Source organism: Leopardus geoffroyi, chromosome E1, assembly GCF_018350155.1.
Source record: "Leopardus geoffroyi isolate Oge1 chromosome E1, O.geoffroyi_Oge1_pat1.0, whole genome shotgun sequence".
Taxonomy (NCBI): Eukaryota; Metazoa; Chordata; class Mammalia; order Carnivora; family Felidae; genus Leopardus; species Leopardus geoffroyi.
The window spans coordinates 17,103,169-17,117,816 of NC_059330.1; the positions used below are offsets into that span (position 1 = coordinate 17,103,169).

Here is a 14,648-nt window from a genome sequence, read left to right on the forward strand (position 1 = left end):
AACATTAACAGTTTAAAATAATAAATACAATCTAATGTCTTACATCTATCCTACCAGTGATGGAGCATCAGAATAAGCTGGCTTGGAAAAAGCAGCACTGGAAAACAGTTTGGTGTTACTGAGTAAAACTCATGATGCACGTATGCCCTATGACCCACCTTTTCTTCTCATATATATAGCATCTTTTAGAAACCAAAGTATGCACCAAGTACAGGAATGTCCATGACAGTGCTACTTGTAGTAGCCAAAACTGTTCATCAACAGATGGATACATAAACCGTGGCATATTCATCATACTCGCTGAAATTATAGCTATACACACTGATGAATCTTGTTTTTTTAATGTTTATTTCTTTTAGAGACAGAGAGACTGAGTGGGAGCCGGGAAGAGGCAGAGAGAGAGGGAGACACAATCTGAAGCAGGCTCCAGCCTCTGAGCTGTCCTCACAGAGCCCGACGCGGGGCTCTAACTCACGAACCACAAGATCATGATCTGAGCTGAGCTCAACCCACTGAGTCACCCTGGCACTCCTGATGAATCTTAGAAACAGTGTAGGCAAAAAGCAGTTACAGAAGAATCCATACATAGAGTATGATTTCATTATATAAGTTCACAACATACAAAACTAGGCAGTGTATTAAGAACACAACCTGTCGGGGCACCTGGGTGGCTCAGCGGTTAAGCATCTGACTTCAGTTCAGGTCATGATCTCGCCATTCTGTGGATTCAAGCCTCACATCAGGCTCTGTGCTGACAGCTCAGATCCTGGAACCTACTTCAGATTCTGTGTCTCCCTCTCTCTGCCCCTTCCGACTTCAGGTGTTCATTCTCCACCCCCCTCCCCCAAAAAATAAATGAACATTAAAAAATTTTTACAAAAACACAACATGTCGACATTATAAAGAAAGAAGATGATAAGTACAAAATTCAGGACAGAGTTTACTAACCTCTGAGGTGGGAGGAGGAGGGAGGGGAGCAGGAAGGGGCCCTGGAGTAGCAGTGCTTCAAAGGCCATGGTAATGAGTGCCTTGTTTGTATCAAAGAGCTGCCCACCACTCTCCCTGCAGGTGCTATTGCAAAAGTGAAAAAGGCAGTGGAATCAGACCTATCTTTGGATTGGGATTTTTCTTTCTCCTTTATAAGAAGGTGTCAGTTTAATTCCAGAGCCCTGACCTAATATTTTCTGATGATTATCTCCCCCAGGAAGAGAATGAAATCCCTGCTGGGCAAAGAAAGCGGCTGTAACATCAGCCACTTCTTCTGAAACATACGCTGTTGGTACCTATTAGTGTAATTTTAGTCTCATTCCCTCCTGATTGATTAGTGATTTGCAGGCAGTTTCAAAAAAATCATACTTTGGAAGGTTCTTGGGATCATGAGAAAAATCCCATTTGCCTGTTGACTGATAAGATAAGCTGTTCTTAAGAAAGGTGAGAACAGCTACTCCCTGTCTTCCCAGTCATCTGCATCACAGGAATTGTCCTGCCATGGGGGCTGAGTGGTCTTGGTGCCGGTTTGTACATCATCATGATGGGTGAGGGATAGAAATTGGAGAACAGAGCCATATGTAGGTCAGGAAACAAGAGTGTCCAGATAGAAAGGAAACGTTAAAGGGAAGCACATTGGCCTCTGTTGATCACAATGTACAATTTAAGCCCCACCTATCCAACCATTCAGCTTGCCCCTCCCACAGTCATTCACTTGTTTGGGAAGTGTGATATGTTGTCTCCTCCTAGGGGTGGCTAGAGTTCATGCAGCTTGGAAAGGGTGAAAACCCTATCTTTCTCCCTGCTATTGATTATAGCTTGTCTTCATAAACAGAATGACCTGTTCCCTACTCAGAAAAGCACTCTTCTGCTGTGCAGGCCTGAGTCAGAGCCCCACCCAAGCCACAGCCAGACAGGGGGAGCTGAGAGCAGGTGCAGAGCTGAGAACAAACAGGGGTTCACATTAGTGCAGGCGCATGACTCGGCAGAGATTCATAGGCAGGCGTGGCCCTGAGCAGGCGGTAAATTGTTTTGGGCTGTTTCCCATTCCACCCTGCAGTTAGGTAATTCTTCATCAACTTGTAAGTCATGGAAACCACACCCCTAAATAAGGGACCTGTTTCCTGGGCAGGTGATTCTGACCAGCCACAGGGCCATCACCTTTTTCTTTTTGGCTAGGGCTTTGGAAACTGCTCCCTTGTTAGAGAATATGGTATCAACTAAAATTTCATCCCATCAGACCTTCTCTCTGTAAAATGAGCTAAAGGATGGATCTGTGTGTGTGATCTTCCTTTGGGCCACCTGCTTTTCCAGGTGTCACCTCAGCTTGATGGTTTTTATCCAGAGATCCTTATGGAAGAAGCCTATACTTTATGCATATCCTCTTCCATTCTGTTACCAACCTTTGTGGATTTATTAGCCTCATCTTTGATTTCTAATTCAAGAAAGATTACCACCCTCCTCACATTTCTACTTCAGTGATTAACTGTGTATCAGCTCTTTATCCAAATTATGAGAACTTGGAATGAGCTCCAATAGAATATTTCTCTTTGTATTGTTTAGGTGCTATTTTGTTTTAGTTTCCCCCTCCCCGGTTATTAATGTTAAACATGCTCATTTTTAAATTTTAAAACTTATAGAAATACAGAGTAAAGACAGTAAAGCCCTCTCCAAAAGTATTCTGCCTTCCTTGAAAGAAACCCTGTTACCAATTTGATGATGTACCTCCAAATATTTTCCTGTATTTATTAACCTGGGAACTGACCATTCCAAATGTGGTCAGCATGCTCTTTCACTCATCTTGGACAACATTCTACTAAACTACCTGTAGCATGTGAGTGTGTGGACTGTAATTCAAATAAATCCTCTTTTTGAGGCACCTGGGTGGCTCAGTTGGTTGGGCATCCAACTTCAGCTCAGGTCATGATCTCACGGTTCATGGGTTTGAAACCTGCGTCAGGCTCTGTGCTGACAGCTTGGAGCCCGGAGCCTTCTTCGGATTCTGTGTCTCTTTCTCTCCCTGCCCCTCCCCTGCTCGTACTCTGTCTCACTCTGTCTCTCTGTGTCTGTCTGTCTTTCTGTCTCTCTCTTAAAAAATCTATCAATCAATCAATAAACATTAAAAAAAAGTTTTTTTAATCCTTTCTTTTTCGTGTCTGATCCTTTAGTACCATAGTATTATATAGTAAACATCTTTGTATCTTTGTGCACCTATAGTTGTATTTCTCTAAGAAAAATCCTTAAAAGAATTGATTGCTGGGTAAAGGGTTAAATTTTGAGAGCTATTGTCAGATTGTACTCAAGATTTTACAGTTCCCATTCCTACCAACTGTATGTGAGAGGGCTTGTCTGGCTATGCCATCATCAACACTAGCTGTTAACCATTTTAGCTCTTGTCAGTCTGATAGGTAAAAAAATCAGATATCATATTGATTTTTGTTGTTTTGTTTTTGTATTTTGCTATTAGTTAAATAGAGCATCTTTTTTTAAACTTTATTTATTTATTTTGAGAGAGACAGATACAAGTTAGGGAGGGGCAGAGAGGGAGACAGAATCCCAAGCAAGTTCCGGGCTGTACACACAAACCTGACTTGGGGCCCGATCTCACAAACCATGAGATCATGACCTGAGCCAAAATCAAGAGATGAATCCTCAACCAACTGAATCACCCAGGTGCCCCAAATTGAGCATCTTTACAAATGTTTATTGCCTACTTCTTCCACTGGGTATTAACAAAGCATTTTGCAAGTTAAGATTTAATATTATCTGGGAGCGATTTCCTGGGTGGGTGTTGGTTGATTTCACAAACCAGAGTGAGGCATTTCCTGTGTATGTCCTCCACAGCAAACAGCGACATAACAAGCTCTGGAGATCTCATTCAGATAGCGACCTCTCAGACCACCACGAACCTATCTGCAAACCAGGGCTAGAACTCAACAAGAAGGAGATCACCACCTCAGCAGACCAGATTGCCGAGGTGAAGACCATGGAGAGTCACCCACCCATACCTCCCGTCTTTGTGGAACATGTTGTCCCACAAGATGAAAATCAGAAGGGCCTGTGTACCAAAGAAAGAATGATCTGCTTGGAGTTTACTTCTAGGGAATTTCATGCTGGACAGATTGAAGATGAATTAAACCTAAATGACATCAATGGATGCTCATCAGGGTGTTGTCTCAATGAATCAAAATTCCCTCTTGACAACTGCCATGCATCCAAAGCCTTAATCCAACCTGGACAGGCCCCAGAAATTGCCAACAAGTTCCCAGACTTAACAGTGGAAGATCTGGAGACAGATGCGCTGAAAACAGATGTGAACGTCCACTTACTGCCTCTGGAAGAATTGACATCTCGCCTGAAAGACCTTCCCATGTCCCCTGATCCTGAATCACCGAGCCCCCAACCCACTTGCCAGGCTGAAGTCTCAGATTTCAGTACAGATCGCATTGATTTTTTTAGCGCCCTAGAGAAGTTTGTAGAGCTTTCCCAAGAAACCCGGTCTCGATCTTTTTCTCACTCAAGGATGGAAGAACTGGGTGGAGGAAGGGGTGAGACCTGTCGACTCTCAGTGGTAGAAGTAACCCCTTCTGAAGTGACAGCCGACGACCAGAGAAGCAGCTCTTTGAGTAATACTCCCCATGCATCTGAAGAATCTTCAATAGATGAGGAACAGTCAAAGGTAAAAACTGTCTTTATAGTTTTCTACCTAATGAAGTTCTCTTTGAAGATAAAATAGTTGGGAGTCTGCTCTGTTCATTGTGTTTTTGATGTTGCTAAAGATTTAGGAAGGCAGTAAGGGAGAGACTCTATAGCCGAGACTTGCCTTAAAAACTTAGGATTAAAAATTTTTTTTAATCCGTTGCCTTTTGAGAAACTTATCTTTCCAGATTTTTGGTGTTTTTAGAAGCACTTCTGAGAGGGGATGTGGGAAGAAGGGATTAGTCAAAATGAATGTCCTGCCTGCACAAGGAGAGGTCCCTTCCCTGATCCTCTGCAGTTCAGACCAGATCTCACCAATAATGAAGCGTCTGGGATAATGAGTAAGGCCTTTTTGTGGAGATGGATTTGTTTGGGAAATTCTTTCTGTCTCAGAACATGCAAAGACTAGACATGTGTGAATAGTTGTTAGAGTAGGAACCAATGCTGAGTTCTTGATGATGATGCTATTAATAATGTTTCTGGATTGTTCCTCATCTCAGACCCTGTAGTATCCAAGACTTGGGGGATGGTTTGAGGAAATGATTGAGAGCAGACAGAATCCCTGGATTCTTCTCTGTAGCATATGAACTCTTAGGAGCCCAGGGAAAGAATTACTGTGTATCATCAATGCTAAGACTCACACTTATTCTCATTTTGACACTTCTGAAATTGGGATGCATCTTAAAAACAATAATGGTATCTTAGATCAATATAATACAGTAGTTGGGAAGTAAATGATGACAGATTTACTCTCACCTGCCAAATTTCACTTAATGGTTTCAGTGGGAGTGACTACATTTTGATATCTCCTGATATCTATCTACTTATATTTACCACCTTGTCCATTACTCATCTTTTCTCTGTCTCAGCTATCCCAGGACATTCATTGCCTCTGCTGCTGTCTTCTCTCTACTGGAAAATCAGAATGCTTGAGCTCTCCTTTGGACCAGTGGGTGTAGCAGCTCTGACAGAAATAGCTTTCCTGCAAAGTCCCTAGTCATATGAGCACTCTCCACAGCCCATGCACACACTGGGCTCACTGTGGCTTCTCTCCCAGTCTTGGCTAGTTTACCTCTGCCTAATGTCCCAGGAGATTTCTCCCAAAGGCATAACTGACCTTGTTAGTTTGTACTAGTACTGACTTTCTCTTGAAGGAGAAAGACCAAAACAATTCCTATGGAAATATTATATGTTGAAGGCTTATAAAAATGTTAACAAAGCAGATTGATGGCTGTCATGATGCCACTTTAAGAGATGTCCAATGGTCATTTCCAGATTTTGAAATCCTTATCTTCCTCCCCCCCGCCCCATAGGACTTGATTTTGTATTGGCCAGTTTTCTTTTGCCTTGTTCTAAATCCATCTAGGAATTGTAACTGGTAGAACAGTAAAATGTCAGAGAGTCACAGTTTCTAAGTTGCTCAGGCATATGGCTGCATAAGCCAAGTGAACATTTCCCAGAAGGAGCCATGTCAAACTTGGAAATTGTGTGATCAGGTGCAGAGTGCCCTCATGTGCTGGAATGCTACTGCCAGGAGGTGCAGCGGGAGGATCAGGAGGAAAGCTGGCAGGACAGAGGAGAGAAGGGAGCAGTGAGTCTCCAAATCAGGCATTAGATGATAACCTCATCCATCTCGCCCTATCACTGGGCATGTTGAAGGTGGCCACTGAGCCCTTGAATGGAACTCCTTTTCTTAAATAAGGTTAGAATCAAAGTGGAAGTTGAGGGGCGCCTGGGTGGGTCAGTCAGTTAAGTGTCTGACTTCGGCTTAGGTCATGATCTCATGGTGCATGAGTTCAAGCCCCGTGTTGGGCTCTGTGCTGACAGCTCAGAGCCTGGAGCCTGCTTCAGATTCTGTGTCTTCCTCTCTGCCCTCCCCCGCGCTTGCTAGCTCGCGCTCTGTCTCTCTCTAAAAAAATAAATAAACATTTAAAAAAAAAAAAAAAAAAAGGAATCCAACTAGAAGTTGATAGGCCAGAAAAGAAAAATCTCATCTACCCCAATATGGCCTAAATCCTGAACGCTAATAATCTTAGGAAAGTAAGGATTATAGGAACCTCCAAGGCTATCTGCTGTTCATTTTCGGAACAAGATATTGGGTCAGAATTCTGTTTGGGTAAACAGAACAAAAGTTTAGTAGGCAGTGATTCAACCTGTAACTAATTTTGTATCTCTGCCTTTAATGAATCTGTTTTTTTCTTGTATGACAAAACAGATGGCCAGAGGACAGTCCCAGGCACTCTGTGATTTGTGTCCTCATAGCCAGAAGGTTCTCCTGGATTAGAAGATTAATAAGCACAACATCTGGCATTTTTAATTAGACTGCACTTTTCCATAACCATCTCACTGTTTCTCCCTAGGCAATCTCAGAGCTGGTCAGCCCAGATATCTTCATGCAATCTCACTCAGAAAATGCAATTTCAGTCAAAGAAATCGTCACTGAGATCGAATCCATCAGTCAAGGAGTTGGACAGATTCAACTGAAAGGAGACATCCTATCCAACCCATGCCATACACCAAAGAAGCACACCATCCATGAGCTGCCCCTGGAGAGGGCCCAGGCCCTGGAGAACAAACCTGGAAATCTGGAGCAGAATGAAGGTTCCTACACAGCCCAGCCTGAACTAGCCAAAGACTCAGGGAAATGGGACCTAGAAGGCTGCCTGACTACACACTCATTCACCACAGAGTTGGAAGAAGAAGAACCAGCTGAGGAGGAACAAGAACTCTGGGGCCCAGGGATGCACCCGGGTGCCAAGTGGTGCCCTGGGTCTGTGAGGCGAGCCACCTTGGAGTTTGAAGAACGCTTGCGACAGGAGCAAGAGCACCATGGTGCTGCCCCTGGTTGTACCTCATTGTCCATCCGCAAGAATTCCAAGAATGAGTCTTCTGTGGCAGACCTAGCACCAAAAGGGAAGAGTGATGAAGCTACCCTAGAACATTCTTTTGTCCCCAAGGAACCAGAGATTAACAAGGGCAAAGGGAAATGCAGTGGGTCTGAGGCTGGCCTGCTGCCCCATTCCGAGCAAAATGCCATTGTTCCAGCACCTGAGCCGCTGGAGTTTCAAGAGTACCCAGGGTCAGATATTAGAACAAAGCTGGAAGGAGTCCTGAAGGATCCGAGGACTGTGGTTTCATGCCAGGGATCTGAGACACAGTCGGTCCCTCTTTCCCTTCCCAAGAAGATCGAAATCATTATGTCACCCAGTCACACTGAGCAAGGGGGTGAAAGAGCCACCAGCGAAAAGAGTGGGGAGCAAGGACTGAGGAGCGTGAAAAGGGAGAATTCCATCACCGTCCTCTGTACACTGGATGAAAATCTGAACAGGACTCTGGGCCCCGACCAGCCTGCTCTACACCCCACACTGCTACCTCTGCCTCATTCTTCCTCTCCTGAGCACGACAGTCCCACCAACCTGACCTCTACCCTGAGCAGCCCTGAAGACTGGAACAACAGCCTGTCAGTGGCACTGGAGACAGGAACACCTTTTGTCAGTCACACAACCCATGTACCGTCTGCCAACTTGGATTACGCACATTCCCGGACCATAGTTCACCTGGAAGGCTTCACAGAGCAAAGCAGCACCACAGACAACGAGCCGTCTTTGGAGCAGGGCGGCTGGGAAGAAGGTCTGGACGGTGCACTCTCCAGTGGCAGTGAAGTGCCGTATGAGGGCTCTCTGTTAAGGAGTGAAGACCTAAGCAAACTTGGTGATAATATTGGGGAGTTACAAGAAAAACTGGACCCATTACCTGCAGCCTGTCAACCCCCACATAGCTCTAGTAGTGACAGTATGAAGAGTGTCAGCCATAGCCTCAGTGTGGTGAAAGAGCGCACTAAAGACATCGAGTCCCGAGCAATCTGCCAGGCAGGACTCACCAAAACAGCCCAAATGCGGCATTCAGCTTCCCTTGCCAAGTTAGGTTACTTGGACCTCTGTAAAGACTGTTTATCAGATAGAGAGCCTGTCTCCTCTGAGCCCTCTCATCTCAAACTGCTTCAGCCCTTCATCAGAACAGACTCAGGCATGCATGCCATGGAGGCCCAGGAGTCCTCAGAAAACCCAGATGCCCCCCAGAACCTAGAGCCCACCAAGTATTTTATAGAGCAACTCAAAACAACAGAGTGTATTGCTCAGAGCAAGCCAGTGGAGAAGCCTATCGTACAGTATGCCAAAGAATTTGGTTACGGTCAGCAGTGTTTGCTCCCCAGGGCAGAACCCAAATTGACTAGTTCTGAAGGAGGCCTTCCTTTGCTACAACCCCAGGGACTTCAGCGTGCAGGCCTGGCTCCCGGGCTGGCTGTGGCGCCCCGTCAGCAGCACGGCAGAACTCACCCCCTTAGGAGACTGAAAAAAGCAAATGATAAAAAACGGACAACCAACCCCTTCTATAATACCATGTGATTCTGAGCCTACACATGTGACTTTCTAAAAGAAATGTTTGTAAAAGGGGCAGGTGTAATATGTAAAGAACATGCACTTTATTGGTTAATTTTATAATATTTTGGTCATTTTACTGTTCCTGGCGCATGCAGGGTTAGGGTTTTTTTCTCTGTGTATGTGTGCGTGAGAGATTGATTTGGACAGCAAGACCATTTTATCATTTTTTTATTTTTCGAAAAATCAAACCTCAAAAAATACTCATTTTCAAAGAGCACCTTTATCAAAGGCAAATTGCTGTTTTTCAATCAGCTCCCATCGGCTCCTCATTTTTGCCCTCTGAGAAGAAGCACTCTTGCTTGCTTGCTTGCTTGCTTGCTTGCTTGCTTGCTTGCTTGCTTGCAGAAGGAAGCAGATGGGGAGGGTGGGGAGGAAGCTGGGAATTGGAAATGCTCCTCTTCCCCTGGGCCTGTGTGATGATGGTTTGGTCTTCAGACCCAAAGCCTGAGATTGGGCCGAAGGGCAGCCACAAGTCTCTGAGCCTTGGGCCCCCGCCCACCAGGAATTCCCCAAGTTGGCAAATTCCGCTGTGCTTTCGAAGGGGTCTTCCAGAATCCACTTCTTCTGGTATTCCAGAGTATATCATCACAGAAAGGCACAATAGTGGCTGGCTTTGTAAACTTAGCAAGCAAATAGGGTTTTTCCCCCCAAACACATAATTTTTAAATTCAAAGTGAACCCCAAATGAAACCCGAGGGGTCCTGTGTAGAGGAACGCATACGAGAAGGAGGAGGCGCAGTCTGGAGAGGCTGGATCAGTGGGCTCCACGTAGGTGGTCATCCTGGCCCTCCCTGCCAGGACATGCAAGATCCTTTCAACCAAAACGTAATAGGGACAGGTTTGAAAAACAGCAATTGAAAGTCAGTGTGTTCTTGTAAAATGAATACATTACATAGGGTTTTAACACTTCCATTACTTGAATAATTCTGTGGGCCTTCTGAGTTTAATGGCCATATTTTTTTCCAGTTTACTTTCCTCCTTCATGCTGTTTCTTCAATGCTGCCTTTTTTTTTTTAATTTCATAGATGATATTTGAATTGTTACATTACCTATGTATAACCTCCATTGAATGCAAAGTTTTCTTACCAATGTTATCACTGTTAACACTTGACATGGGTTGTTGTTTTTTTTTATTTTCCTGAAAGATTTGTCATTTCTCTAGCTTATACACAGTATTTATGTACATAATGTTGTCACTTTCTTACAGTGTTTTGTTGTTGATGTCGTAGGATCTTTTTGATTTATTCTTTTTAAGAAGAAGTAAAGCTGCAACTGGAGAAAACACACAGCACAGAAATAAAACTGATGGGTGTTGGTAGGAATCTGCAGAATATGTTGATGGTGGTTTTAATTGTTTAAATGGAGACTTCTAATCGCCAGCTCCTGCCAAATTATGTGTTAGTAACTTCCTCCTCAGAGAAACCCCTAAAGGCTCCCATTAGATCACAGTTTGACTGAAGTCTGATTTCTCTTTGAGACTGAAATCCCAGGGTAGGTTGTTTGCCAGTAGCTGAACCACAGCCAAGGAGTCTGTGAGTGTTACTGCTGGCCCAGGGTGGAAGCTTCTCATGTGGATTGGGCTGAAAAGTTGTGGGGAGGACCCCCCCCCCCCCCCCCCCCCGCCAAGGGCAGGCACCCATTATGACTCCATTTAGGATGCCGTTGCTTTGCTGCTATTGTGGAGATCCTTAACACAGGAGCACTTGCCATAAACAAGCTTATTTCAGCTGCTTACAAGAAGCATTTAGCCTGGAATGAAACACCCTCTGCAGCTCATCAGAACTGAAGAGGTTTGCACATTTGCTTCTGTTGGCTCTGGTTGATGTCCACCTTGCTGAGAGATTGACCAAGTACAGAGTTGAGTTTTGGTTTTTTGGTTCATCACAGCACTGAGAGGAAAAGGTGGATACCTAGACTGTCAAGGGAATGTCAGAGGCTGGAGTTTGGTGGGGGCAGGTAGCAGGGTGACCTGCTACAGAGAGGTGGACTGAGGCCATTCACAGATGCTCCAGGGGAACTGTGAATCCAGTCGCTGTGTGGAAGCCATGGTTGGGTCTGACATCGCTGCCAGGAGGTGGATTGGACAGAAGCCTCCCGCTCTAGTGTCTTTATGATGTAGTAATTTTGTGTACCTGTGCTGTCCCTAAATAGTTTCCTTACATGTTCACATGTATCATCCACATGGCTTTGTGGTTCCTGGATATTTAATATGTTATGAAGTGTTTTTTTAGGTGGTATGTACCAGTGTGAGGAGGCTTGCAAGACAGGGTTATGAATTTCCAGGGCTCATCCATCTAAACGGCCCTGTCTTGTTGAGGCACTTCCACCACCGCCATTATTGATGGAGAAAAGACAGAAAGTTGTGGTGGGGTGAGAGGTGAAGAGAGTGGTGCCCGCTCATTAACCCTTTGAAATGGTGACATCCCTCACATTAAGTACAAGCAGGATCAACAGTATTGCACTGTTCTCTCTACTCCCCTGCAGTCATGCTGAACGCTCACTATCCCTGCATTAAGTAAGAACAAAGATGGGGAAGAGATCCTCTAATGCTGTGAAGATGTCTTTTTAGAAAAGGAAAAGGAAATAGTCTTGCTCTGCCTTCCTTTTTTTTTTTTTTTTTTTTTTAATCATTTAATTTACCTGCTTAAATAAACATCTTCTACACAGGGCCTGTAAGTCAACCTTGCCATGGGGTTTTGCCAGCCCTCTCAAAACTCCCACAACTGAGTGTTCTTGTGTTATTTGCATAGCTGAGCGAGGTCCAGGGGAAGTACATGATGAGCGCTCTCAAGGACTTCTCGGACTTTCTTGTCTTCAAACTTTCTGATAGTCTTGGGTGGCCTATTTCTCTTTTCCATTCATGGAAAACTCAGACCTGGAACAGCAGGTCTGGTAGATGGACAGGAGTAGGAAAAGTCTTGACCTCTTGCTCTCTTTATTTTGAAAGCCACCATAGTCTGGCTCTCAAGTTACTCTGGAGGAGAGAGTAAGTGTATATGTGCATGCACACGTGCAAATATAAAATAACATTTTGGTGCAGGGGGTAAAAGCCCCAGGAGCACACTTTAGAGCTGTAATCTGGAGGGTTACCTGGTCAGTAGGAAGGAGAGAAACCCCAACCCGTTCTGGATTTTAGAAACACTTAGGAGTGGTATATACTATAGTAGAACTATAGTACTGTAGTGGAGTAATCATCATCTCCTCATTTTGGTTGCCTTTCAGATTCTTAATGTTCAGGATCATTCTTAGCATCCCGGGCTCTTCAGGCTCTTTATCATTTTCCTGATTCTATACCTTTATCCCAATTCTTTCTCATGTGGGGAACTACCAAGCACTCCAAGGACAGCCTGAGGAAGACAGCCCAGGCTCTGAGGTCCCCTCCTGCTGAAAGGCCCCAGACAGTTACTTTTGGATAGACCTGAAGTTTCTGAGACAGCAGCTCACAGAAATCTTCACCCGTTCCATCTGAGGATTTCAGTTTAAAGTGATCTAAGCATGTTTGGTAAAGATGTTTTTGTGGGAGTTGTTTTCTTTTAAGAAAGCATTATGCAAAGAGGGTCACTTTTAAGGGCATTGAAAAATTTTTTAAATAAAGCCATTCTTTGGCTCTTTTTGACAACTATTTGTGGATACTTTGTTTACGTTGTGATAATTAAAACATGCATCATCTTGATAGCCACTCAGTATCCTCCTCCAGGCACCCAGCCCTGGCTGTCCTGTGAGTCCTCACACAAACCAAGGCCAGAGTGGTCAGCCCACTGGTTGGTACATGGGGAGGACCTGGAGCTAATTTTTCCATCTGTGTCCCACACTCCTGTTTAACACTCTGTATGGAAATCGTCATTTCCTCAGTCGGTGATAGTGTGTCTTACAGTGATGGTTATAACAGTGAATGGCTAGTGTCATTTTTGTCCAGTTTTGTTTTGCCTTTTTTTTTTTTTTTTTTTTTTTTTTTTGATGGTAGGTGAAGTTGTAGCTCTTTCAGCACCAGTCCAACTTGAAAGTATCTTGGACCTTGTTTTCCCTTCCAGACTAAAAGGTCAAGGCATGTATTAGGCATAAATGTATTTGCTGCCTCAACTCCTCTAACACCCACATTAGGAAAAGCCTGCCACCAGAGCAGGAAGCTGCACACTCCTAACCCTGTCCCAGGGCTTTGGGGTTCCTTGATGCCATGGAGAGCTATTGCAAGGTGCTTCTGTACTTTTCCAGCCTGGAAGTGGAGGGTGACCGGGCCTGGCTCCTGCTATGAAAAGAAAACCAGCCTCACTTTCTCAGTGCCCCAGAGATCTAGGACAGGATTTCTAAACTGGAATCATCCCTTATTGGCTTCAAGATGCCTCAGAGGGTATATGACTAGTGCTGCCATCTGTGTCCTCACAGCGACACTGGTGGCAGTGTCCTCTACACATGCAGAGCTAATACCCAGGGCTTACTTCAAGCTGATGACCCAATCTGGAAACTGGGTAACTGGCCCTGAAATGATTCTCAATCAACAGGCCCACAGGGAATTGTTTGGTTTTTATGTTTTATTGGATTTTGGTTTGCCTGGCATAGCTTGAGGTGCCTTTTTTTTTCTCTTTCTTTGTACTTTATTTGGTAGGACTTGTTTTAAATGTAGGAAATAAGTCCAAAAGACTCTCCCACTGACTGTTACCTTTGCCCCAGGCCAGTCCAAACTTTTATGCTCACATTTTATTAAATAAAGCAGGTGCTCCCTGGAATCTCTGGGACCTTTCTGAGGCATTTGAAGCAGAATATAGAGTGGTCTCATCTCCTTCCTTAATCTTCCTGGTGGTTGGGATGTTCCACTTGTACTATAGATTTTTTTTATTACTGATGTGCTCTGCTGTTTTTAAATGTGAACTTGTGCGCAAATGTGCAGATTCAATGTTCTTGTTACAGATTAAATAAATTTTTATTTTGAAGATGAAATGTGTACTTGATCAACAAAAGTGGGGTGGTGCTGGAGCAGGTGAAGGGATTGGAAGAGAACACTGATGATAAACATGGAACGATTCTCACTGATCTCCATCATGCACATCCTTAACAGCTGAACTCAGTGGGGGTGGGGGGGAGAGGGTATGGATCTTAACTTTCTACCTCCCACAAAGTAAAGACTTGGATGGGCAATAGAATCACTAAAGATTATTTCAGACATTGTGCCTCCAATCAAGTGACCAAGCGGGAACTTGGCCTGGTCACCTGAATGTTAGGAGAATGAATAAGCAAAGGAACCAAAAATTCCTCTGCCGTGTGTGGTACAGAGCGACTGCTCTGGGACAGCTGCTGTGACCTGCCCCATCAGGGACTAGATTTTCTGGGTGGCTGACCGCTGGACATTAGTGAGCTAGAGCTCACAGACTTTGAGCACAAGCCACCTCAGCTCACTGAGTGGTTTCCAGAAATGAGGTATGACTTTCTAACGAAGTACAAGCTCTTAACCCCCTCCTGCGATTAGAAGCATTGAATGTCAATAGTGGAAGAAGGGAGATGAGGTCAACTGGCAGTTCTCTAAAA

The 14,648-nt window shown here is 44.4% G+C and overlaps 1 protein-coding gene across 6 annotated transcripts in view; it reads left to right on the top strand.

The window, feature by feature from the left end:
• SSH2 (slingshot protein phosphatase 2) overlaps positions 1 to 14,063 on the top strand; it is a 254,587-nt gene extending 240,524 nt beyond the window's left edge. For all 6 annotated transcript variants that reach the window (XM_045487800.1, XM_045487801.1, XM_045487804.1 and 3 more), the window contains 2 exons: positions 3,832 to 4,666; positions 7,047 to 14,063. In XM_045487800.1, the coding sequence (XP_045343756.1) occupies positions 3,832 to 4,666; positions 7,047 to 9,092 (2,881 nt within the window). In that variant the 3' untranslated portion in view covers positions 9,093 to 14,063. The remainder of the gene's footprint in view (positions 1 to 3,831; positions 4,667 to 7,046) is intronic.
• Positions 14,064 to 14,648: the final 585 nt, after the last annotated feature.